The 26,727-nt window shown below is 37.1% G+C and overlaps 1 protein-coding gene across 2 annotated transcripts in view; it reads left to right on the forward strand.

Moving 5' to 3' along the window:
- Positions 1-26,727, forward strand: part of RFTN2 (raftlin family member 2) — a 139,574-nt gene that overhangs the window by 6,405 nt on the left and 106,442 nt on the right. For both annotated transcript variants that reach the window (XM_004468470.5, XM_058300412.1), the window contains 2 exons: positions 19,357-19,540; positions 21,392-21,506. In XM_004468470.5, the coding sequence (XP_004468527.2) occupies positions 19,357-19,540; positions 21,392-21,506 (299 nt within the window). The remainder of the gene's footprint in view (positions 1-19,356; positions 19,541-21,391; positions 21,507-26,727) is intronic.

Consider the following 26,727-nt stretch of genomic DNA (forward strand, 5'->3'; position numbering starts at 1 on the left):
AAGAGAGATAAAACAATTAGGGCTGTGCAGTATCAGACACAAGGAAAGGGAGAGTTTCAAAAAGCAAGATATGGTCAATAATTTTAAATTCTAAAAAACTTTCAAGAAGAATAAAGATGTAGCATGGCAGAGAATGCACTAAAAAAAAAGAAGTCAAGATGAATAAAAGATCAGAAATGAGGGTCAAAAAAGAAAGATAATAAAAACAAGGATCCAGCTAAATTTTCTATAACGATCTCTAATAAGGCTCACGTTCTTGGGCATTTCCCTAAGCACTCAAAGGATTTTCAATTAAAAAGTGCTGACTAAAATGAAATTAATAATAAAAATTACTGAATTTACCCAAGTAGCAATGTAATCCCTGTCATGGTATGTAGCCCATGTTCCTGCCAAGTGAAAAAGCTGTTAAGGAGTTCCACTGCGTTTGAAATGGGGAGATAATTTGGTTGAGAAAAATAATAAAACCACACAAAATCAGAGTATTTGTGAACTCAGGCAGGGGAAGGAATCTCTGACAACCCACTTAAACATATTTGGTTGGGAGACAATACCTATACATTTCTGTTGACTACCTCCGTTATATTGTTTTTTCTATATATGCTTCTTATATGTAAGGTAGGGATTTACTCATTTTTTTGAATGAACACTTACTCAGCACCTACTATGTTAAGAATTAGAATACAAAGATAAATAAAGCCTAGTCTCTGCCCTCTATGAACTTACATTCTAGTAAGCCTCTTAGTGAGGAAAACAGAAAAATAATGTATACATTGTATACTGCGATACAAGCTATGATAGAGATTTACTGAGGCTATTGAAGCAGAAAGAAGAGCACCTAGTCCTGATTGGTGGGATCTAGAAAGGCTTTTTAGAAGAAGCACGACCTCATCTGAAATCTAAAGAATGAATTGGACAAAGGCTGGTGTCCAGAATGTATAATACAAAACTACAAATCAGTAATCTACCCCATAGGAAAATGGGCAAGAACTTGACAGTTCACAAAATAGGAAACCCAAAATAGCCAATAAACTTATGAAACTGTGCTTGACCTCACGAGTAGTCAGGGAAATGAAAATTAAAACCACAGTGAGATACCACAATGAATTATCCAAAGTAGCTAAAATTTTTAAAGATGGACTATACCAGGTGTTGGTAAATTGGTACAATCATTAAAAGAAAAAAACTCTTTGGCATTATCCTCTTAGATGTAGATATACTCAGTAGAAATGTGTGCACATGTGCACCATTAGGCATGTACCGGAATAGTCACTGCAGTATTATTTGTGATAGCCAGAAAGTGTGAATAAGCCCAAATCCAAGAGCAGAAGACTGGAAAATAAACTGTGGTATACTCAGACAACATAAGACTATACTGCAGGTAAACAAACTTTTCTAAAAAAGCCAGATGGTAAATATTTTAGGTTTTACAGGCCATGTGGTCTCTGTCACAACTACTCAACTCTGCCATTTTAGCATGAAAGCAGTTATAGACAATATATACAGAACAGAACAGGCCTCAGGCTGTAATTTTCAGATTCCTACTATTTTGCAGTGAAAATGAACACACTACAACTACACAAACTCAGAAGCACATTGTTGAGTCAAAGAAGATAGTCACAAGAGTATATACTATATGACTCCATTTATATAAAGTTCTAAAATTGGCAAAACCAGATTTTAGTGAATAGGAGTGCATTCTTGGATGATAAATTGAAAGGATTGTCAAGGGAGTGATTACCATAAAAGTAAAGGTAGTGGATAGAGAGGGGGTTGTGATTGGAAAGGGCCAAATGAGGGGCTTCTAGAATGTGAGCTGTTTTCTTATTTTTTTTATCTGCATGGTAATTACCCAAGTGTTGGCAGTTTTAACTATGTTTGGTGCACTATTTTTTGTATATTACATTTCTCAAAAAAAAAGTCAAAACACCAAAAAGACTGAATAGAAAGTAAGAGGAAGGCAGACAAGGCTGAATGACAGAATGTACAAAGACTCAGAAGTGAGAGAATATGTTAAGGTTTGCTTTAGAAAATCAATAAAACAGAATGGTGGAGTGTATTAAATGAGGGAGGTAGCAATAAAACATGAGGCTATAGGAGCTTGAAATGGTCATATTTGGATCTTTTGTATATCTACATATAATAGTAAATAATATAGTTCAGTAGAGTGTTATTGTATTTTAAAACTACAGTTAGATTACTTCAATTAAATATATTAGTTGATGAGTAACTCCAAAGATGGCTGCCAGAAAGAGGCAGCTGTCATTGGAAACATAAAAGATAACTTATGATGCAGATGTTATTTGTATAGAAATTTATGCTTCTAAGTGATTTAAAACCCTTGATAAGCAAAGATATGCCTTTTAATGTTCATACATGAAATTGTTTAAACTATCTATTATAGTCCAAAAGCTTTAGCTCAGTTCATGTCTGGATTTTAACAAATTCTGGATCAAGGCAATGAAGTTTTGCTTTTCAGAAGGTACTATACTGTAATATTTCTGGAGTCAGTCTGTCTAGGTTTAATCTCAGCCCCACAATTTACTGGTAATTTGGGAAATTACCTAATCTCTCCCTAAATCTCATTGGAGAATAATGATAATACATACCTTCTAATATTTTTGTAAGGATTAATTAAGATTAGGCATGTTAAACACTTCCCATAGTGCCTGGCACTTAGTGTATATTATTCATTATTTTTTACTGTAACTGCTAGATATAATATGCAGCTTGACAGTCTGTGCCCTTTTGAAAATAATACTGTGAAATTACTTGCCAATGTTTCATATTCATATTATATTTCAAAAATATTTCAAAAATGCATACCAATCTTTCAGAGGTAAATTGGTGGAAAGAATATATATATATCTTGGAATATTTTCATGGAATTACATCATCAGAGCAAAGTTTTGTCATTGAACAAGTTTTTATCTTTATACTGGAATGTGACTTTCTATTTTTAAAATTTGATCGTTGTCTTTGAAGCTTTTGAGCAAAGGGAGCATTGAAAAGTCTATTCATTTATTTTAGAAACTATAAGAATAAATGAAAGAATGTTGTTTAGCCTTCAGCATATGTGGTGGTTTGAAGCTATATGCATTCCCGGAAAGACATTCTTAAATCTAATCCATTCCTGTGGGTATGGAGCCATTGTAAGTAGGACCTCTTAAATGAAGCTACTTTAGTTAAGGTATAGCTCACCTCATTCAGGACGGGTTTTAATCCTCTTACTGGGGTCCTTTATAAATGGAATGAATAGAGAGAGAGAGAAAGCCATGGAAGCAGGAAGCTGAAAGTAATGACATTTGGAAGAGAAGGAAGAGCCCGGAATATGCCACCAAGTGCCTTGCCATGTGGCAGAGAAGCCAGGGGTCACCAGAAGCTGGTCTTTGGAGGAAAGCATCAACTTTATGGTGCCTTGATTTGGACATTTTCTCGGCCTCAAATTGTAAGCTATTAAATTCCCATTGTTTAAATCTGACTCATTTCATGGTATCTGCTTTAAGCAGTCTAGGAAACTAAAACAGCATGTTTCAATTTTAATAATAAAAATCCACTTCACATTTGTATAGTTTTCAAAGAATTGCAAAATGTTTTCTTTCGTCTGTTTCTACAAGAGTCTGATGAAGTACAGTGAACCTTTTATATAGCACATAGCATCATTGTTAACAGTAACCTACCACCATACCCATTGATGCTGTGAGCAACATCATTTGTTCCTTCTTAAGAGCTGAGAAAGAACTGCTAGTGGCTGGGGAACTAAGAAGATCAAGATGGCTTGTAGCTGGTGCTAACCACCTGGGCTGTTCAAATTCCAACCCCAACCACCACCTCCTCCCCCTTAATTTCCAGTGTTTCAAATGAAGTAGAGCCTCTGATAGTATTGGCCCAGTGTAAGGACATCATTTCAAAGACTTGGCCTCAAACACTGATGTACAGATTCACTCTGGTGAAGACTGATGAAAATTCCCCACTCTGTATGGACAGTTCTCACCCTCCTCTCATCTCTAAGCTGAATCAGGATTGGATACCTAACAAGACCAGGCAGGCTTCCAATCTTATGTTAGCATAGTTTAAAACATTATTGATAATCAAGGGAATTACACAAAAGGAAGTTCTCAAAAAACTTCCCAAATTTGGTTTTCCTCTTCTTACTCCTGTTTTACCTTTCTTGAATGGTGATGGCATGTTAAATGCAAGCCCCAGAGTAGGATGAGAAGCACAACCTAATACAGTGAGTGCCAGCACCCTGCTTCCCATCAGTGCCAACCTCCTATCCCCACTAATGAGGAAGAATCAAATCACTTTTCTGTGTCCTAGGAGGCCAGGCATGTCTAAGATGGTCTAGGTGGCCTGGCCCAGACCTGGGCAGGCTCTAGTCTGTAGAATGCCTGGGGTGACCCAGGGCAGAAGTTGCAAACGAATGAGACACAGGTCATATTCAGCTCGGACAGGCCTCACTTGGTGTGTGCAATGTGTTGAAATATTTGAATAAATTGTCACTTTAAAATCGATGCTTAAAGAAGTGCTTAAAGCCTCCTCCAGCAAAGCACCTGTTTTTGCTTTATCAGCCTATAGGCCTTTGAGTCAGGGACTCAACACAGTAGATAGGTGTTAGGGACCCCTAATCCTAAATATGTTGGGGACCTCTGACCTAGAGTTCTACAGGTAGGGAGGCAGGCCATGTTTTTAGAATTGGTTAAAAATAAAATAAAAATAAAAGCCTGGAGATTTTTTAAACCAATTACCCTGAAGGACCAATTGATCTGAAACTGGGTTCTCAAAGCCAGACTACCAATAGATTGGGCTACATGACTGATGTATGCTTTGAGAGTTTTCTTTTTGCCAGGCACAAGTCCATGTTTTACAATTACCATCAAAACACTCTATGAAATGAATGCTCTTATTGATCTCTGTTTCCCTAATAAGAAAACTGATGCTTGGAGATGAAAAGTAACTTTTTTCAGATCACATACCTAGTGTGAGAGCACTTACTAAGTCCCAGGTGCTTTCCAATAAATAGTAATTCATTTAATCCTCCTAAGAACCCTATAATACATATACTATTATTATTCTTATTTTATTATGAGAAAACTGAGGCATGGAGAAACCAAGTACCATGCCAAGCTCATAAGTGGCAGGGCTGGGATTTGGATCAGCAGACTGGTCCTAGAAACTGCTTTAAAGTTCTGCTCCATGAGGCCCTGGAACTTTGTTAATTGAATAAATATATACTATATTCAATTTTTTCATTCAGCTGACCCTTGGACAACTGAGGGTCCCTCTATGCCCTCTATGCTCGATGTTAAGTATTCCTCAAAAGACAGATTTCCACCTAGAAGAGCATGCAAAGTTGAAACAGAAAGCAGTGGGCCGAAAATGAATACGATTATTACATAAAGTTAGGTTAAAATATGTTGTATTAGGGTTTATGGACAATATTTTTGTCTCCCTTTAAACTTTTCTGAATTTCTTAATTTGGAATGTCTCCTGAAACTAGTCCCCATTCTTCCTTTTCTTTTCTCACTAACATTTCTTTTGCACTGAGACTCAAGACAATATTTACAAGTATTAAGAGTACAAGGCAATGTGGATTAGATCAGAAAAGCTAGATTTATTATGTTGACACAAAATTTCTGCAGCAGGACCCAAGAATGAGGGACTCCTCAGAAATATATTCTCTGTCTGAAGAGAGAGACCTCTTTAAGCACCAATTTTATTGGATGATAGCTGTCTTCTTGGTGATTGTTTTTAGTATGTTGTATAACTATGCCTTGGAAAACCATGTCCTGAAACAATACAATGGGGGTGATTTCATAATGATTATCAGTTTGGGCTGATGAAGTATATAAAGCTGTTTATATTTAAGTGGCCAGAGACTATAATCTGTCATAGTTCTTTTATCTAGTTTTGTAATTCATTTTATTCCCTCTGGTGTCATCTGTCCTTCTTCCTACTTCGATTGTGTCCTTGCTACTTCCAACCCAGGGCATCTCCAAGTGTCTGCTAGATGAGTTGGCATTACACATGAAATGCTTTTAGGTTATACACAGAGACACAGAATTAAATACCTTTGAAACTCATGAAAAGAAAGGTGTGCTTTTTCAATTCCTTGTAAATCCTCCAATCAGTTTGGTGTTTACATGTCTTTAACAGCTCTCTAACAGGCTAATTTTTCTTTTCAACAAATTGAGAACAGACCTGAGGCTCATTGTCTTTTACAGATAATAGTATGTAGCTAGAATTTAACAATTGTTTTATTTTCATTGTATTTATTTGTAAGATAGCTTTCTATTTATGGTAAGTTATTCTGGTTTTATGGTTATAGTAAAGTTCTTTTTTCAAAAAATTGTTTAATTTTAAATTAAAATTTTAAAAAGAATTGAAGGATATGGAAGTACAGGTGGTACTCAGATATGTTAAAAATGTGAAGTTGTACTCAAAGTTTGGGAAAAACCACACCGGTCCAATATGCACTTAGTTAAGACGGGAGCTGAGAGTGGCTCCAGGTCTCACATATGAAAAAAGTGTCTGGGCTTTGTGAGAACTGATTTTTTTTTTTAAGCTGAGGGGTTATTTGAGTACAAGGTTTTTGAGGTTGCTGGCAGTTTTACATTCCAGTTAGTTGGAACAAAAATCTCTTTTACCTTTAATTATGTTTTTTTCATTTTTCTCTACCATACATATATTTTTAAAACTGAACAAATCAGAGTCCTATTCTGTCCTTCGCATTTGCCTTTTTGGGAATACACTCCTCTGTGTACCTGACTTTTGCATTGTTTTATCAGTGTTGCACCTGCCAGCCTCTTTGGTGTGACAGTCCTTTACATACATCCGGATGGCCATTATTGTCCTTACTTAAAACTTCACACATAGATGGAGGGCATCTGACAAGGTTTACAGACTCCTTGCTATCTTGAGCACTTTCTTTCAAACATACTTCAGTTTGTTTTTATCTTTTTCTAATTTGACCTTTAAATTGAATGCAAATGGCTTATTCTCTCAACAAATATTAAATGAACATCTATGTGCTAAACACTGTTCTAGTCATAGAGATATGGCTGTAAGTGAAACATCAATATCCCACCATAGTGTTCATTCTGGTGGTGGTGTCAGACATTAAACAAGATAATTACGTGAAAGGTATAGTATTTAGATAGTAATGAATGCTCAAGAGAAGATATTAAGCAGGGAAAATAGGGCAACAATGGTCAGGGCAGCACCGAGTTCAGTGAACCTCCTTCTTAAGGAGACAGTTTTCTTTCAGATGGCTTACAGTTGGGTTCTTAACCAGCAGTCCATGAGCTTGAATTGAAATTCAGAAGACATTGTACTTGTGGGGACATGTTGATGCGGGAGTGAGGTATTTATTAAATAATACACAGTGTTGTGTGCACTTAGTAATTGGTCCGTAGTTTTTCACCTGACTGACAGAGGGGTCCGTGGAACAAAAAAGGTTAAGAACTCCTGCATTAGATCAACTTTAGCTTATAATTGGTTCATGGTTAGCTGAAATTCCCAGGGCAGGGTTCTTCCCCTCCCCACCTCCTTTCCTAAATGAACATATATTAAGTGAGATTTCTCTCAATCTCTGTTTTAAACTTAAAGGGAAGAACTTGAATTTGTCCCTGTTAGACTTTGTTTTCTTTTTTTTAAGTTTGGGCCCTGCGTATCACCAAACCAAAGGCTCTTCAAATCCTCATTCTCCTGGGTAATGTACTAGCAACTGCTTCTTTGCTATATAATTTACCAGTTTTTCATTGACTCTAAGATACTTTTGATTGTAAAACAAAGCAAAACAAAAACACCTTTATATAACTTTATATAACACTCAGAAAACAAAATGTCACCAATTAAACTGTGACATTATTTTATCACTAGGTTATTTTTTACTCAGTAAAAGATCTCTTAGACAATTTTTTTTAAGATTTATTTTTTATTTATTTCTCTCCCCTTCCCTACCTTCCCCCTACCCAGTTGTCTGCTCTCTGTGTCCATTCACTGTGTGTTCTTCTGTGTCCACTTGTGTTCTTGTCAGCAGCACCCATAATCTGTGTCTCTTTTTGTTGCATCATCTTGCTGTGTCAGCTCTCCATGTGTGTGGTGCCATTCCTGGGCAGGCTGCACTTTTTTCGTGCTGGGCGGCTCTCCTTACGGGGCGCACTCCTTGCGTGTGGGGCTCCCCTACGCGGGGGACACCCCTGCATGGCAGGGCATTCCTTGCGCGCATCAGCACTGTGCATGGGCCAGCTCATCACACGGGTCAGGAGGCCCTGGGTTTGAACCTTGGACCTCCCGTGTGGTAGGCAGACACCCTATACATTGGGCCAAATCCACTTCCCTCAGATAATTTTAAATAGTTTTTTTTAGCCCTCTCTTGTGCACACATTAAAAAAGGAAAAATTAAGTAAAATAAATTAGTTAAAATGTTCATATGATGTCTTCAAACTCAGGACCCGACTCCTGAATCACTTTCAGACGCAGATCCATTATGTCCCCATTATTCATGTAACATTCTTCTCTGGAATGTCAAAGGTGCTGGCAGTACAGCATTTCTTCCAGGTAGCTGACACCCATTCTGCATATTTGGGCCTGGGACTTTCATGATATTGCCAGAAGATACAATGGAGACTTTTTAAGCAAAAATCATAACTCATATTCTTTCCTCAGGTGATCCTTGAATGGTCTGTTGACTGCAACCCCAAGCACGTTCAGTTGTCCGGTCACGCCACATGGAAAAGCAGCCAACTTCACACATGTAACCTTAACCACATCATAGTAACCACCTGGCCTACAGTGATAGTTAAAATAGGGGGAGCAGGTTTAGCTCAGTGGTTGAGCGCCTGCTTCATATGTACGAGGTCCCAGGTTCAATCCCCAGTACCTCCTGAAAAAAAAAAATGCCAGAGGCATTGTCAAGCCAAGGCACATCCATTACTTTGTATTAATTTATAGTTTATGAAGACAATTTTCACAGAAAAGTAAATACTCATCCCCACTCTTATTTTTGTAAATTATCAGTCACAATCTATGGACTTTTGTGTTCTACTTTTGTTAAGTTAAGAAAATAGTATTTTTCAAATAAGCTTTAGGATTTCTTACACATTTCTAATTTTTAACTTTTCATTTTGCAAAATACCTTGCTAGGTAATCAAGTGAAACTGCTAGGAAAGTATCAAATTTCTTTATGTTTTTTGCATCATTTTTTAGGAAGAAATTATATTATACCTTTTTAAACCAATAAACCAAATGACATTGTACCTTAAAAACTCTTTGAACATATAATTTTTAATTTAATGATGAAGATGGTATTAAAGAACTAAAACTATGCAGAAATATCAGTTACAAACTGCTGAGCATCTGGTGAAATACAAAATGATTGAAAATATTTTAAAATATTTTGTATGTGGTAACATCCTAAATCAAACTGTCTGAGGTCATTCCTTAAGTAACTTTTTGTGCTCACACTTGTACTCTGCTCTCTGGGAGGTAATCACAGAAAACAAGCAGAGCAGTCAGCTCCCTAAATTGTTCTGATCTAACCCAAAGCCCCAGAAATGTGAATCTTTTTAAGATTTTCTTTTGTTGTTTGTGCTTTGGGATATAACGTCGAAAAACTCATTGTCTAACCAAAATCCTGAAAATGCTTCCCTACATTTTCTTCTAAGAGTTTTATAGTTCTGGTTCTTATAGTTAGGTCCTTGATCCATTTTGAGCTAATTTTTGTATAAGGTTGTAAAACAGGAGTCCTCTTTCATTCTTTTGTGTATGGATATCCAATTCTCCCGGACCATTTGTTGAAGAGACTCTTCTTTCCCAAATGAGTAGACTTGACAGCCTTGTCAAAAATCAGTTTGCCATAGATGTGAGAGTCTATTTCTAAACTCTCAATTTGATTCCATTGGTCAATTTATCTATCCTTGAACCAGTGCCATGCTGTTTTGACTACTGTAGCTTTGTAATAAGCTTTATTATTTTTAAATTTTTTAATTAATTTGTTTTTTTAGGAGGCACTGGATATTGAACCTAAGACCTCGTACATGGGAAGCAGTGCTCAACCACTGAGCTACACCCACTCCCCTGTAATAAGTTTTAAAGACAGGAAGTGTGAGTCTTCCAACTTGGTTATTTTTCAAGAACTTTTGGCTATTCAGAGCTTCTTACCCTTCCAAATAAATCTGGTAACTGGTTTTTCCTTTTCTGCAAAGTAAGCTGTTGGGATTTTGATTGGGATTGTATTAGATCTGTAAATCATTTGGGTAGAATTGACATCTTAATGATATTTAGTCTTCCAACCAACATGGAATATCCTTCCATTTATTTATGTCTCCTTTAATTTCTTTTAGCAATGTTTTGTAATTTTGTGTGCACAGTCCTTTACATTCTTGATTTCCTTCTCAGAGTGCTCATTGCTAGTGTATAGACAACACTACTGAATTGTGTGTCTTGATTTTGTACTCTGCCACTTTGCTGAATTTGTTTATTAGCGCTAATAGCTTTGTTGTAGATTTTTCTGGACTTTCTATATATAGGATCATGTCATCTGCAAATAGTGAAAGTTTTACTTCCTTTCCAATGTGGATGTCTTTTACTCCTTTTCCTCCCCTAACTGCTCTGGCTAGAACTTACAGCACAAATGCTGAATAATAGGGATGACAGTGGGTATCCTTGTCTTGTTCCAGATATTAGAAGGAACACTTTCAGTCTTTCACCAATGAGTATGATGTTAACTGTGAGTTTTTCATATATACCCTCTATCATATTGAGGAAATTTCCTTTTAGTCCTATGTTTCTAAATGTTTTTATCAAAACAGGATGCTGGATTTTGTCAAATGCTTTCTGTGCAAAAATGGAGATGAGCATGTAGTTTTCCCCTTTCTTTGTTAATGTGGTATATTGCATTAGTTGATTTTCTTGCACTGACCCACCCTTGCATACCTAGGATAAATCCCACTTGATTATGATGTATATTTCTTTGAATGTATTGCTAGATTTGATTTGCAAGTATTTTGTTGAGGATTTTTGCATCTATATTCATAAGAGAAATTGCTCTGTAATTTTCTTTTCTTGCCATATCTTTATCTGGCTTTGATATTAGGGTGATGTTGGACTATAGAATGAGTTAGGTAGTGGTCTCTCCTGTTCAATTTTTTAAAGTTTGAGCAGGATTGGTATTAATTCTTCTTAGAATGATTGTTGGAATTCAACCTGTGAAGCCATCTGTTCCTGGGCTTTTCATCTTTGGGAGGTTTTTGATTCAATCTCTTTACCTGTAATTGTCCTGTTGAGATCTTCTTTTTCTTCTAGAGTCAGTTAGTTTATTTGCTTGTTTCCAAGAATTTATCCATTTCACCTAAGGTACATTGTATCCTCTTATGGTCCATTTTATTTCTATGGGGCCAGTAGAAATGACCCCCCTCTCATTTCTGATTTTATTTGCATCCTATTTTTTTCATTTTCAGTCTAGCTAAAGGTTTGTCAATTTTATTGATCTCCTCAAAGAACCAACTTTTGGTTTTGTTAATTCTCTCTACAGTTTTTTATTCTTGATTTCATTTATTTCTGCTCTAATCATTGTTGTTTCTTTCCTTCTGCTTGCTTTGGGATTAAGTTGCTGTTCTTTTTCTAATTCATCCAAGTATGGAGTAGGTCTTTGATTTTAGCTCTTTCCTCCTGTTTAATGTAAGTCTTTAGAGCTATAAATTTCTTTCTCATACTGCCTTCACTGCATCCCATAAGTTTTAATATGTTATGTTCTCATTTTCATTCATCTCAAGATATTAACTGATTTGCCTTGCAATTTCTTCTTTGATTCACTGATTGAGTATGATATTTTACTTCTGTATGTTTGTGGATTTTCCAGTTCTCCACCTGTTATTTTTTTTTAAAGATGTATTTATTTATTTCTCTCCCCTGCCCCCCCAGTTGTCTGTTCTTTGTGTCTATTTGCTGCTTATTTTTCTTTTGTCCACTTCTGTTGTTGTCAGCGGCACCGAATCTGTATTTCTTTTTGTTGTGTCATCTTGTTGTGTCAGCTCTCCATGCGTGCGGCGCCATTCTCGGGCAGACTGAAGTTTCTTTTGCACTGTTCGGCTTTCCTTACAGGGCGCACTCCTTGCACGTGGGGCTCCCCTACACGGGGACACCCTGCATGGCAGGGTACTCCTTGCACGCATCAGCACTGCTCATGGGCCAGCTCCATATGGGTCAAGGAGGCCTGGGGTTTGAACCGCAGACCTCCTATGTGGTAGATGGATGCCCTAACCACTGGGCCAAGTCTGCTTCCCTCCACCTGTTATTGACTTCCAGTATCATTACATTATGGTCAGGGAAGATGCTGTGCTTAATTTCAATCTTTTTCAATTTAAAAATTAATTTTAAATTTACTGAGACTTGTTTTGTGGTCTAACATGTGGTCTATCCTGGAGAATGATCCATGGGTACTTGAGAAGAAATTGTATATCTTGCTGTTTTGAGGTGTAATGGTCTGTATATGTCTGTTAGTTATAGTTCATTATTCAAGTTCTCTGTTTCCTTAATGATCTTTTGTCTAGATGTTCTATCTATTGATGAGAGTGATGTATTGAAGTCTCCACCTATTATTGTAGAGTTATCTATTTCTCCCATCAGTTTTGCCAGTGTTTGCCTCATGTATTCTGGGGCACCAGGGTTAGGTGCATAAATATTTATGATTGTTATTTCTTCTTGGTGGATTTCCCCAGTTATTAACATATGGTTTCCTTCTTTGTCTGTTTAAACAGCTTTTGACTTAAAGCCTATTTGTCAGATATTAATATAGCTATCCCAGCTCTTGTTTGGTTACTATTTGCATGGAATATCTTTTATCATCCTTTTACTTTCAACCTCTTGATGTCTTTGCATCTGAAGTGAGTCTCTTGTAAACAACATATAGTTACACCATGCTTTTTCATCCATTCTGCCCATCTGTACCTTTGATTGGAGAGTTTAAACCATTGACATTCCTACTGTAAAGGTAATACTTCAGCCATTTTTGTCCTTTGGTTTTTATATCTCAAATCTTTGTTTTATTTTATTTTATCTTATTTTATTTTGCCTCTCTTTTCTTTTATTGCAACCTCTTGTTTGTATGACTGATCTTTTGTTATGTATCTGCCTGATCCCTTTTTCATTTCTGTTTCTGTATATTTTTTAAATACTTTCTTGTGGTTACCCTGGGATTTATATAATACAGCCTATATCTATGACATACTAATTTCAAAAGATACCAATTTAACTTCAATATCATACACATTCACAGCTCCTGTGGCAGTTTAAAGTTTTGTGAATCCCAGAAAAGATCATGTTCTTTGAACTAATCCATTCTTGTGGATATGGGACCCTTTGACTGCATTAGATTCAGTTAAGGGACCTTTTGATTAGATGGCTTCAGAGCCTCTGACTGGACTAGTCAGTGAGGTGTGACCCAGGTTAGGTCTCCACCTTCTTAGTGGAGTGTTACATAAACTGAGAACTGAAAGCAGAAACACACAAAGACAGTTACCTTTTTGACTCTGCAGTGTGAGAAAGGACTGCAGAATCTCCTACAGGTGCAGAAAGACAGAGACACTCGGAGAAGCTAAGAGAGAGGCCAAAAGAAACCCTGAGAGGCTGAGAGAGAGACCAGAGGCTAGAATTAATGGAGCAGTCTGAAGCCAGGAGAAGGGAGAGATGAGCCATGTGCCTGATTGCCCACAGCTGAGCTCAGGGAGAAAGTGAGCCTGAAGAGGAAGGCAGGAACCTCAGCAAAGACCAGCCTCCATTTTGCCTTGCCATGTGGCAGGAGTCCAGGATCTGCCAGCAGCCAACCTTTGATGAGAAAGCATCTTTGATGATGCCTTGATTTGGACATTTTCCCAGCCTCAGAACTAATAAATACCTATTGTGAAAGCCTAATAAATCCTTTTGGTAAAAGCCAACCCATTTCTGGTATTTTGCTCCCAGCAGCTTTAGCAAACTTAAACAGCTCCCATATTCCTGTTTCCCCTTATTATGTCCCACTTTACCCCTTTATATTTTACGTGTCCATTATCAGGAAATATGCCTTTTTCTTGTCCAATTGTATTCTAACTCTTACAGGAATTAAAGAGAAGAGTTGTGTATTGAGGATACGGTACTATGGGTTCTGCATTTATCCTTTTAGTTACCCTTACTGAAGATATTCATTTCTTCATACTCCAAGCCCCTCCCTCCTGTGTTTTTCTTTTCTTTCTTTTTTTTTTGTGGTTACTTTATGGGTTTACATTGTGGTTTACATTTTAGACTATATACTTTTATAACTTTTTGGTGAAATTTAACATGGTCTGTATCCATCATTGCACGATCATGCAGAACTCTTCCTTTGCCCCCCATTACCCTTTCTTCAGTCTATTCTATTCCTCCATCCCTCTCCCCTCAGGGCCCACAGTGACACCCAAGCTTCACTGCTTGAAGGACAAGATTCATAGATACTTGCAACAATGCTGTGTTTATTTTTAAACCTTCACAACTCCATTTAGTAATTCTTGTAGTGCATGTCTTTTTTTTTATGAACTCTGTTTCTGTTTATTTGTGAATATTTTAAACTTTCCCTCATTTTTGAAGGACAGTTTTGCTAGATAAAGAATTTTTGACTGGTAGTTTTTCTCTTTCAGTACCTTAAATATATCATACCACTGTTTTCGCCTCCATGGTTTCTGATGAGAAATTGGCACTTAGTTTTACCGAGGATCTCTTGTATGTGATAATTCATTTCTCTTGCTGCTTTCAGCATTCTTTCTTATCTTTAGCATTTGACATTCTGATTAGCATGTGTTCTGAGTAGGTCTATTAGGATTTATTGTGTTTGGAATATATTGTGCTTTTTGGACATATATATATATATTTAAGATTTATTTATTTATTTTTCTCCCCTCCCCACCCACCCCAGTTGTCTGTTCTCTGTGTCTGTTTGCTGTTTCGTCTTTGTCTGCTTCTGTTGTTGTCAGTGGTACGGGAATCTGTGTTTCTTTCTGTTGCATCATCTTGTTGTATCAGCTCTCCTTGTGTGCGGCACCATTCCTGGGCAGGCTTCACTTCCTTTCGCACTGGGTGGCTCTCTTTATGGGTGCACTCCTTGGCGTGGGGTTCCCCTGCACGGGGACACCCCTGCGTGGCACAGCTCTCCTTGTGCACATCAGCACTGCGCGTGGGCCAGCTCCACACGGAGGCCCGGGGTTTGAACCGCGACCTCCCATGTGGTGGATGGATGCCCTAACCACTGGGCCAAGTCCGCTTCCCTCTCTAGTGTATTTTTAATCTCTACTATTGTGCCTTTCATTCCCATAATTTCTGTTATGTTTCTTTTTATTCTTTCAAATTCTTCATTTTGTTCACACATTGTCTTAATTTTCTTTAGCTCTTTATCCATATTTTCCTTAATCTCCCTGAATTGATTTATGAGATTTGTTTGACTTCTTTGATTTGTTGTTCAAATTCTGAGTCTCTTCTGAAGTTTTAATTTGTTCCCTTGACTGAGCCATATCTTCCTGTTTCTTAGTAAGGCTTGTAAGTTTTTGCTGATATCTGGGCATCTGATTATCTTGATAAATTAACTTTGAAGGTCAGTTTCTTGCTCTTGTCTAGGGTTTTATTGTTGATTGGTTTTGTGTTAAGGCTCTTCTTTGACTTTTTTTCCAACTTATTCTAGACCTTTAGAGTAAATCTGTGTTTAACTGTTTAGATGTTCTTAGCTCTTTTCCATCTGATTCTTGCCCTGGATATGTGGTACAATTTTTAATATTGTACTTTTTGTGCAATTTTTTCACCTCCATGACAAAGCTTCCTTTCCTTTCTTCCTTCTCTGGGAATCTTGATCTGTTCTGTTTGTTTTGTCTTTGTGCAGAATTTTCTCCCCATCTCCTATGATATTTTTAAAATTCTTTCCCTCACCCAGTGGCCCTTTTCCTTATACTTTTCAATTCTGTGACCCATCCTATCCCTACGGCAGTTCAGTTTAACTCTCCCCCTTTTTTTCTGTGAGGATTTCTACCTCTAGTTTCTTCCCTATTAGGATATCTCACCCCAAGGAGTCAGATGAGGCCAATCCAGAAAGTTGGGTCACTCCAGAATAGTCCATTTTGCATTTAGATGGTCTAGCCAACAGAAACTGAATTGAGCGAGTTCACTCTTGCCAACAATTCTTCCGTGGTCTCTTTTTCTTCTTTTTGTTCTCCCCTGGAGGCCCTTTTCTGTGTAGCACAACTCAGTGGCTTTGTTCTACTGACTCAGTTCCCTTTGCCTGAATATGTGTGAGGTTCTAACTTGCTGCTGTAAGTGGCTCTGTAGTCTGCCTCTGTGGTGGGAAGGATGGAGACCACGCTGCCTCTGCACAACTCCCAAGCTGTGTGGGACCGCATGATGGAGAGGGTACAGACTGGTGGGTCTGGGACAGAAGTTTCCTACTTGATATTTTTCTTTTCCTTTGATCCAACATTTGTTGAGTCCTTTTCCATTCTCTCCCATCCTCCAGATTCCTAAGCAAGTTGGATTTGTCCTTTTTTTAGCCGATTCTCTGTGGAGAGTTTTTTGGGGATGTCATATGTCACCATGTTGATGACGTCATTCCCGGCTAGTCCCCTTCATTTGAACCGTCTTTGTGGTACAGTCTTTTCCCAAATTTTTCTCCAGACTTACCCCAAGATGGACCTAATTAAACCTACGTAATTCCACCTCTTATTACATTTCACTTTGTTTGTAATGTGGTTTTTGTCATTGTAACATCATTAACATAAGGTAGGGCCTTATGCTCGTGCCATCTGAAATGAATATGATCTTTGATGCTACTTCATCAGGTTCTCAACTAGATTCTTAACCACCCTCATTTTTATGATCAAAAGTTTAAAAAACAATTCCATTACATTGCCTATATTCTTTCTATAGTTTATCTCTCTCCTTCAAGGTCTAAATAACCTGTACAATTTTTCCTGAATTTACTAGCCTAACTTTTTTTAATACCGCTAGCTAACCTTGATGATTTCGCTTCTGTGTAATCATTTTACCTCTTAATTTCCCTTAGGAACAGTATTTCCAATTTACCATAATGATCAGAGGAACATGCTAGCCGCTGAAAGAGGAATAAGATATGTCCCTTGCCCTGAAGGAATTCTTAGTCTAACAGCAGGAGAGACATATAACACTGTCTGATACAGGCACTAATAGAAATCTGTGGGGCACAGAGGAAAGAGTGATTAACTCAGGCCCAGAAAGCAGGGAAGGAAATGAAGGCCCAGTGGGTATGCATGGCAGGTTCAAGAACTCCAAGTAGTTCAGGCTTGCTGAAGTAAGCTGGCCATGAGGAAGGACTACAAGAATAGGCAGAGGCCAGACCATGAAAAGTCTTTTGTATTGTGCTAAAGCAGTTCCACACTCTATACAGAAAGCAATGAGGTCCATTAAAGAATGGCAGTTTTCTTCAAAATTTTGCAAGTTTAGCATATATGTCTAAAAATAAGTTTTGTGGGAAGTGGATATGGCTCAACTGATAGAGCGTCCATCTGCCATATGGAGGGTCCAGGGTTCAATCCCCAGGGCCTCCTGACCTGTGTGGTGAGCTGGCCCATGTGCAGTGCTGCCACACGCAGAGTCCCGTGACACACAGGGGCACCAGCGGTGCCCCATGCACAAGGAGTGCGCCCCATAAGGAGAGCCGCCCCGCGTGAAAAAAGCGCAGCTTGTCAAGTAGTGGCGTGGCGAGATAACGCAACAAAAAAGAGACACAGTTTCCCAGTGCCACCAGATAAGACAAGCAGACGCGGAAGAACACACAGTGAATGGACAATGAGAGCAGACAAGCGGGGGAGGGAAGGGAGAGAAATAAATAAAATAAACCTTTAATTTAAAAAAAGTCTTGCTTACTCTTGAGTTGACTCCATTTTATATTACAGTTTTTCAGTTCCTTTGTTTTGAAATCAAGGCCATTGTCTAAATACTAAAAAGAGTAAAACCAAATGAACCACTGAGTGGATTGCCACAACACCAGGGAGGGCTGAGCCATTGACAATGAAGCCCAGCTGCTTCTTCAAAGTCCAGGATCATTGACTTTGTTTTCATTCCTATTCATAATGATGAAGAGAATATATTGTAAATAGAATATTAGGTCAAATCCAAAAGAGGATAAACAATTGAAGGAAATGGATTCATCCTGGTTTAAGTAACTCTTCTGCTGAGTGATTTATTTTAGTTTGAAAAGTCGGCATGAATACCCACTGTGGTGGATTTCTGTTCTAATGCATGGATAGTAATGTAGCAGGAGGAGGGGATTTCCTCTGACCCTTCTTCCTTGTCTGCTTCTTAACCTCCTTCCTGTGTTCAGGCAAGCAGTAGCAGTTCTTTGCAACACCACTGACCACACTGCAAGAAGGCTAATAGCCAACATTACCCATATCTGAAATTAATTTCTTTTTTTTTTTTTACTGAAGAGATTATCAAACTGCAGGTCTGCTTCTAGATATTAATTCTTGACTGTTTTCCAGAAAATGAGAAATAATGTTACAGAAAACAAAGTTGTTGTTGTTTTATTATAACTGCTGGAACATTAACAACACTTTCCCAAACAACACACCCTTTTCCTTCTACCATTCTAAAGATTGTACAGATTGTACTACTCTACAGCTTCTACAGATTTGTACTGCTTTGCAAGATGATTCAATTACCTATTGATTTTACATTTACATTTCTTCTGCATTTAGAATTTTTACTTCTTGAAAAGAACTTCTGGATACCTTTACTTTTTCAATTCCTTTACTCAAGCATTTATATAAGTAACAAAAGAAATAACATCTTTAGCTTCCCTGAGAAACTTAAAACATGCTCCTTTGGAAGTCTGATTGGAATAAGAAAGCACTTGACAACTCCTGCTTAACAAATGCCGTTTCTCCCATTTCTAATTTTAGATTTTTATGAATTTTGTTCTTGAGAAGTTATACATCTCATCTCTCTTATCAGAATCACAGAAGTTATTGGATCTTCAGGTTCATATTCCCTCTTGTGTTTGTCTTCAATATCTTTTAATGGGAACATAGTGACATAAATGAAATCCTAAAAAATAAAATTGCCTCAATTGAAAAGAAAAGCTCATAAAGCACTGTATTTCTTCTTTAAGAGATGTCAGTCATAATATTATATATTTACCAGATCATAAGGTCAGTTTTGCCTTTATTCTGAAATGAAGTACAAAATAAATTATACATGTTTTTGTAGTTTTGTTTGAGATTAAACCATATGGATATTTTCCTATTTATGAGTATTATCACACATAGATAGAAATAATGTATAACCCAGTTTTGTGAATGAACACATTTCTCTTTGCTTTTGATATTTTAGCTTCTTCAAACCCAGAAATCATCAAGATAAATTCAATTCTGGATATAGTAACAAAAGTAGAAGACTATTATCTTAAAGGATATGTTGTTGGTGCTATTCATCCTGTTATACAAGCTGTGGGGCGGCGAAAACACCTACCAGCAAGTTACCTATACAGGGTGGTGTTGTCACGCTTGAAATTAAAGTAAGCATGGTACTTATTGTGTTGGGGGTCACAATTTTCTTTGGTTAGAAGAAAAGAAAGTTTTGAACAAAATGATGGAAATAAAGGATGATTAGGTATTTCGGTTTTCTAGTTGTTGAACCTGAACTGAGGAAGGAAAGTTATACCTCCTTCTTTAAACTCCTGATTGATTTAAGCTCCTAACAGACAAATGGGTGAGGATGTGGGTGGACAAAGGGAAAGCAAATTATACTTAGGAAGTGCTTATAAACTCCCGTAGCAATTCCAGCAGATGTGAGTGTAGCCATTCAACAAGCACTATTACTGGGTTAAAAGAACCAACAGGACCAACGAAGTCCACTTTCATTTGGCTTTCTGAACTGTTCTATATTGTTTTATTTAATGGTGGCAACAGAAACTATTGCTACATTCTAAAATTTATATAGCAGGGAAGGCTTACCATGTCAAGTTTTCACAAATTAGGTAGAGCTCTTGTCAGCTTTCTCCTCAAAATAGGATTTTTTTTAAAGATTTATTTTTTATTTATTTCTCTCCCTTTCCTCCTCCCCGCCCCCATTGTCTGCTCTCTGTCCATTCACTGTGTGTTCTTCTGTGTCCACTTTGCATTCTTGTCAGCAGCACTGGGAATCTGTGTCTCTTTTTGTTGCATCATCTTGCTGCGTCAGCTCTCCGTGTGTGTGGTGCCACTCCTGGGCAGGCTGTGCTTTTTTTTGCTTGGGGTGGTTCTCCTTGCAGGGCACACTCCTTGTGCATGGGACTCCCCTATGCAGGGGGCACCCCTGCGTGGCATGGCACCCCTCCACGCATCAGCACTGTGCATGGGCCAGCTTACCACACATGTCAGGAGGTCCTGGGTTTGAACCCTGGACCTCCCACATGGTTGGTGGATGCTCTATCAGTTGAGCCAAATCCACTTCCCTCAAAATAGAATTTTAAATCCATCCGTTTTATTTCATTTTTAAAAACTTTTTAAAATACCCACTTTTCCAAACACTACTGAAACCATTTTGCCAGACTAGTAAGTTTGATAATTTTCATGGTAACATACTGTTGCTTTCAATGAAGAATGAAAATAGCCAGACTAATGTTCTAGATTAGCATAACTATATATACTAAACTCTATATACTAAAACCATCTCTAAGACAATCAATCACTTTAGCTATGAGAGGGCTAAACAGAGAAAGAAAATGGAAATGAGGAAAAGAGAGAAAATAGGGAAAAAGAAAGGGCCTTAAAAAAATTCAGGTGTTCATTTAAGGCACACTTTCTGCTACTAACTGCCTACTTATACATGTCACACATACCATCAGATAGTTACTAGTTCAAGCGTTACATCAACAAACAAGACATTTTTACATAGTACTAATGCTTGTGTCCTAATTACAAACCTTACCAACCATGTATAAGAGATCTTTTATGATTTTAGCATTACTTCAAAAAGTCTTAGCAGTACGCTGACAAGGCTAAGAACAAGCAAGGAAAAATTAAGAAAAGAAGAAAAGGGAAAAAGACAAGGCTAATCAAATAGGATTTTTACTTGCGCTTTTGCACAACAATGAAGTATAATACTGATATAAAATCATTTCTCAAAACTCATTAAAACAACAGAGAGGAAGTTTTCTTTCCATTTCAAATTTAAAAATTAAATTAAGAGTTTAATTAAAGAAATTTAAATTAGTAGAAGTTAGTATGTTTCTCTGGTATTTTATATATAAAATCATCCAGGCTTGAAATAACAAAGAATGATTACCTTGACCTTTTCTGTGAGTTGTTCACTCATTTTCATGTGAGCATATTCACTGAAAATCAGCAATGGACCTCCAACCATGAACATATTCTCTCTTTTACAGCTCAAAGTATCCGGGAGCACTCATTGGACAAAGACACCCAAGGCTTGTAATTGAGGAATGTCCCCTAACTTATGAGATGCCAACAAATGACATAGCAAAAGAATTGATAGAAAAGGTACTGTCCAAAAATGTATACATTTGTTCATGGGATATTGAGAAATGCTTGGTATTTATTCTTCATTGATTTTTTTCTTTCTTCAAAAAAGAAAAGGGAAATGATAGGTGACTGAATCTACCAGAATTTAGAACATGTTAAAGCATCTTGTCAAATTGTACAGAGTTAAAAACAGAAATACATAATGGAGTATTAACAAACCTGATTTAACAAAATGGGAGAACAATCATCACTTAAAGGCTCTTGGGAAAATGGGCACTTGTTCTCATTTCAGATAAGACAGTCACTTTTTTAAGTGTAAAAAATCTGAAAGAAATGGAAGAGTAACATATTCAATTATGAATAGTTTCAGTAATTTGTGTACATAAGTACAGCATGTACATGAACACTAGGAAAAGTAAAGTAAAAAGAAAAAGAATCTGCAGCAAGCGTGTCCTAAGGGAACTTCATTTTCAGAATATGTAGGGAATGTATACAAATCCATGAAGGTAAAGTCCAGTCTTGCATGGACCATTAATACAAAGGAAACAGAAAATAATGAAGAGATTTTGGTAAAAGGTTCAACCTAGCCAATGACTTTTAGTGCAAATGAAACACCTGGGAAGTAATACCTCACTGCTATTAATCTGAAAAATTCAATAAAAATAATGAACAATGTTGGCAGAGCTTTAAGAAAAGTTAACATTCATTTATTGCAATGTGCATTATAATATATTAGTACAGTGTTTCTGAATATCAGTTTGGTTTTAAGAATCATAAATCCAGTTTTACTTTTTGAACCACTAATCCCTTTTTTTTTGCTAGAGAAGTTGTATGTTTATGGAAGAAATCATACATAAAATCCAGAGTTCCAATGTACCACCCTATTATTAGCACCTTGCATTAGTATGGTATGTTACTTACAATTCTTTAAAGAACATTTTTACTAATCTTCTATTTATGACTCTATTCCCAGAAAATAATTGAAAATGAAAAAAATCATTTTTTTTCTTTTTTTGTGGCAACACACATATGAAATAAAATTAGCCATTTTAACCATTTTTAAGTGTACAATTCAGTGGCATTAATTACATTTACAGTGTGGTACTACCATCACCACCATCCATTACTAAAACTTTTTCATTATTCCAAACCAAAACTCTGTACCCATTAAGCAATACTTCCCCATCCTCCCCCACCTGATCCTAGTGACCTCTAATCATACATTTGCTTATTCTAGACATTTCATATTAGTTGAATTATACAAAATTTTCCTTATATATCTGGCTTACTTCAGGTAGCATAATGTTTTCACAGTTCATCCATGATATAACATGTATCAGAACTGCAGTCCTTTTTATGACTGAATAATATTCCATTGTATAGATATACCACTTTTGTTAATCCATTCATCTGTTGACAGACACTTGGGTTGTTTTTGCCTCTTGGCTGTTGTGAATAATGCTGCTGGGAACATTAGTATACAAGTATCTATGTGAGCCCCTGTTTTCGATTCCTTTGGGTTTATACCTAGGAATGGATTGCCTGGTCATATGGTAATTCTATGTTTAACTTGGGGAAAAATCATTTTTGTACGAAGATATTTTAATCAACAGTGAATAACAGGCCAAATTCCCAAGAATTGAAAGACTAGACTGGGCTGTTAAGGAGACAACAGTCTGTCAATACAATGGAATATTTTATGAGTATTAAACATAACAACTATATAGAGTACGCCAACATAGAAAAGTTTATACAGTAGCATTTCATTGAAACTTAAGTAAAATATTATATATGTTGATTAAAACCAAGACATAAATTGTACATTCTTAAGTATTCTAAATTGATGGGAGTTTATGGTGAGATTTTTTTAGTTGCATTGACATATTTTTAAGGTTTAGCTTTTATTTAGATACATACAGCCAAACCTAAGGCATTTTAAATAAAGTGTGAAACTTGTTTACTCCTTCTGATGTTGTTCCCAAATTTTAAATGCCCACATGTGTAAAATTATCTGTGGTATACATACAGTTACAGCTGTAGTGATAGTTTCTATTTAGAGATAAATCACCATTTAATAAGGTATTTCAGGAACAGTCTTTGAGACTAGATTTTTATAAACAAGGTACACATACTCTTTACTACTACTATTCTGGGAAACTGATTTTTTTTTCTGGGAATAAATCCACTCCAGAAAAGTTTGAAAACAAAGATGTTACTATTAATTTAGCCTCAATAGATCATCATTAGAGCCCTTGTTTTTCATTTGACTTCCTGGACATAGTTAAAGATCTTTTTAAACAGGAAAGGACTGTTATTTCAGCAATTAGAGTAATGGAGTTATTTCATGAAGGGAAAAACTTCAGGAAGCATAGCACATGAAATATTTGAACATTGCCCTGTGTATGAACAAGAGCAATAGACGAATGCCAAATATTATTTCTGAACAGCTGCCTTGTATAAAGAGTTGATTGTTGAACAGCTAGATTCTAAGCCAAGTTTTAACATTATACAGTGTTAATTCAATGTTTAAAATTACAAGTGTTTTTCTTAACATTTTAAAATAAAAATAACTTTTTAAAAAATCAATTTTTTTTTTTACCTTTAGCTTTAAAATAGTACCCACTTTGCTTTTGCTACAGAAACATTACAATGTTGTTAACTATAGTCTATAAATTACATTAGTTGTAAAAAAATGAATATGGGGTTTGGTTTTGTGAAATCCGTATAGTTAAGCATTTTTTCTCTTCTTCATTTTTTTCATTAATAAGTGGATCCTAACTATGTCATTTAATTAATCTTGTTCATCTGTGTATCTTTTTGAACATTAGAGGAACAATTGAGTTAGTAGTTGGAATTAGATAAAAGTGCCTGGACAGAACTTTTCAGGAGTAATGCTTCCATAACCTGTTGAGCTGCCTTTTTTGTTGTTATTTTATTCTTTTGAATTTGAAATAAAGTAATTTTTAAAATATAAAACTATTTATATCAATGCTCAACTTAAAAAATGAAAAATACATTAATATTCTATTTGTTACCAGACCTTTCCAGAAAAAGACTTCTGCACCTTTCACCCAAATCAGCTAATAAGACTTACAGAGAAACCACTAACAATAGACTCACCTATTTCAACCTGCAGAATGCCATGCCTCCCTACCACAGCCCTCTCCTTCTCTCACGGGACATCTGATATAAAGGAAAATTTGTTGTTATTTTCAAAACTTAATGCATTGTTATTATCTCAATTTGTTTATTTATGAAGTAAATTATACTGTACCACCTATAATCCTTTGTCCTACCTCCACATACCCTCACCCTCTTCCCACCTTCTTAAAGATCTCCTGCCTTTGTTGCTTCTCCAGGTCCTAACGTCCTCTTTTCTCTTGCTTGGCTTCCTCTTCATCATTCTCTCTACTCTGTTCTTCACTCCTCTGTGCCTCATTTCTCCATCTCCCCATCCTTCCATCTTGCCACATCACTTTGCCATCCCTTCTCATTCGCTTCATTTTATATTTGTTGTAGGAGAAGGTGGAAGGTACATGGCCTCGATGTTAGGATAAAAGAGAGTTTGGCTTCAGGGTCTTTAAGTCAAAACAAGTGCATTTCTTTCTTAGCTCAACCTAAGAAATGAATGGAAAGAGAAAAAGAACAAGCCAAGCAAACACTACATCTTTTTGCTCATCAGTTTACACAACTTGTCTAAAAGGTTTCTCCCTTCTTCCCACTTGGAAAGCAAGTGTTGCTGGAAAATCTGTGGGCAATGGGGCAAGACAGAAGGATAACAACTTTTCAGGAAACATCTTTTGGCAACGTAAATGGTGACTTATTTGTTTTGCCAGCTTCCTTTAGGTTTTAAGACCAGGCAGGGCAGTGGATACACCTGGCTTTATTTGGAGTCCATCCTACCGAGTACTGGGCTCTACCACCCGTGCTCTGGATGGACTTCCCTGGAGCTGGGGAAGCCTACCCCATCATACTGCAATGTTCATGCTCATCTTCCACAGTACTTTTGCCCACGTTCTCCCACAATGACTATGGTTGCCTTTCTCTATTTGGAAATCTGAAGTGTATGGAGTGAGTGGAGAAATGGGAAGTAGAAATCGAGAGAGAGAGTGTTCCTGCCAGGTCTCTGAGGTCACCCTCATTCACTTAGGATCCTAGTAGACTGGCTCTCCAAAGTGGGAAAGGGGAGCCCTGATTTGTGCTGATCTCTGTGGTGTAAATACTCCTTCCAGTGCCAATTTCAATTTACCAGCCTGATGTCACTGAGGGTGCACTTGGGGGAAAATATGCTGAATGGGTTCTTGGGAGCCAAGAAAAGCCGGCCCAGGAATACCACTGCCTCACCTCTGCTCCCTTCACTCCCTAGGGCCACACCCTCCACTCCTCTCCTTAGTGTGTCCCACCCTCTCCTCCCCTTCCTCTCCTCTGACACCTATCAAACTGTCCTTGCCACTCAAAATGTCAACTGGCAAATTCAGTATATTTACCAGTGCCAACAGAAAACTGTATGAAGAGGTTCCCAAACCATTACTCAAGAGTGACAGAATGAGAGTCTGTGAATCCTGTCTATAGATATATTTTCTTTAGCATTCACTAATTTATTAATAATTTTATTATTTTATTTATTAATAATTTAGAACCCAAATTTAGAACTCTTGACTTTCAGATAAAATGCCATGTTTTTGAAGTTTTACATTTTAAACTCCTAGCTTCTCTTTAAAACAGAAGTAACTGGGCATATGAGGCTTGCATTCCCATTATAATCAGTTGGAACTGAGTTATCTTGCCCCATTTTAGTTTCCTGGCTGCCAAAGCAAATGCCATGCGATGGGTTGGCTTAAGTAATGGGAATTTATTAGCTCATGGTTTTGAGGCTAGGAGAAGTCCAAAATCGAGGTGTCACGAAGGCAGTACTTTCTGCTGGCAGTGCTTGGTCCTTGCCTTTTCTATCGTATGGCAATGCACATGGTGGCCTCTCCTGGCTTCTCCTTTCTCTTCCAGGTTCCGCAGACTTACTGTTTTTAGCTGCTCCCTGTGGCTTTCTCTCTCTCTGTGACCTTCCCTATAAGACCTCCAGTAATAAGATTACGACCCATCCTGAGTCAGCTAGGGCATACCTTAACTGAAGTTACCTCATCAAAAGGTCATATTTACAAGCGTTCACACCCACAGGAATGGATGAAGTTTAAGAACATTGTTTTCTGGGGTACATAGTTCCAACCTCCTTTGTTTGGACATA

The sequence above is a fragment of the Dasypus novemcinctus genome, chromosome 7 (assembly GCF_030445035.2).
Source record: "Dasypus novemcinctus isolate mDasNov1 chromosome 7, mDasNov1.1.hap2, whole genome shotgun sequence".
Taxonomy (NCBI): Eukaryota; Metazoa; Chordata; class Mammalia; order Cingulata; family Dasypodidae; genus Dasypus; species Dasypus novemcinctus.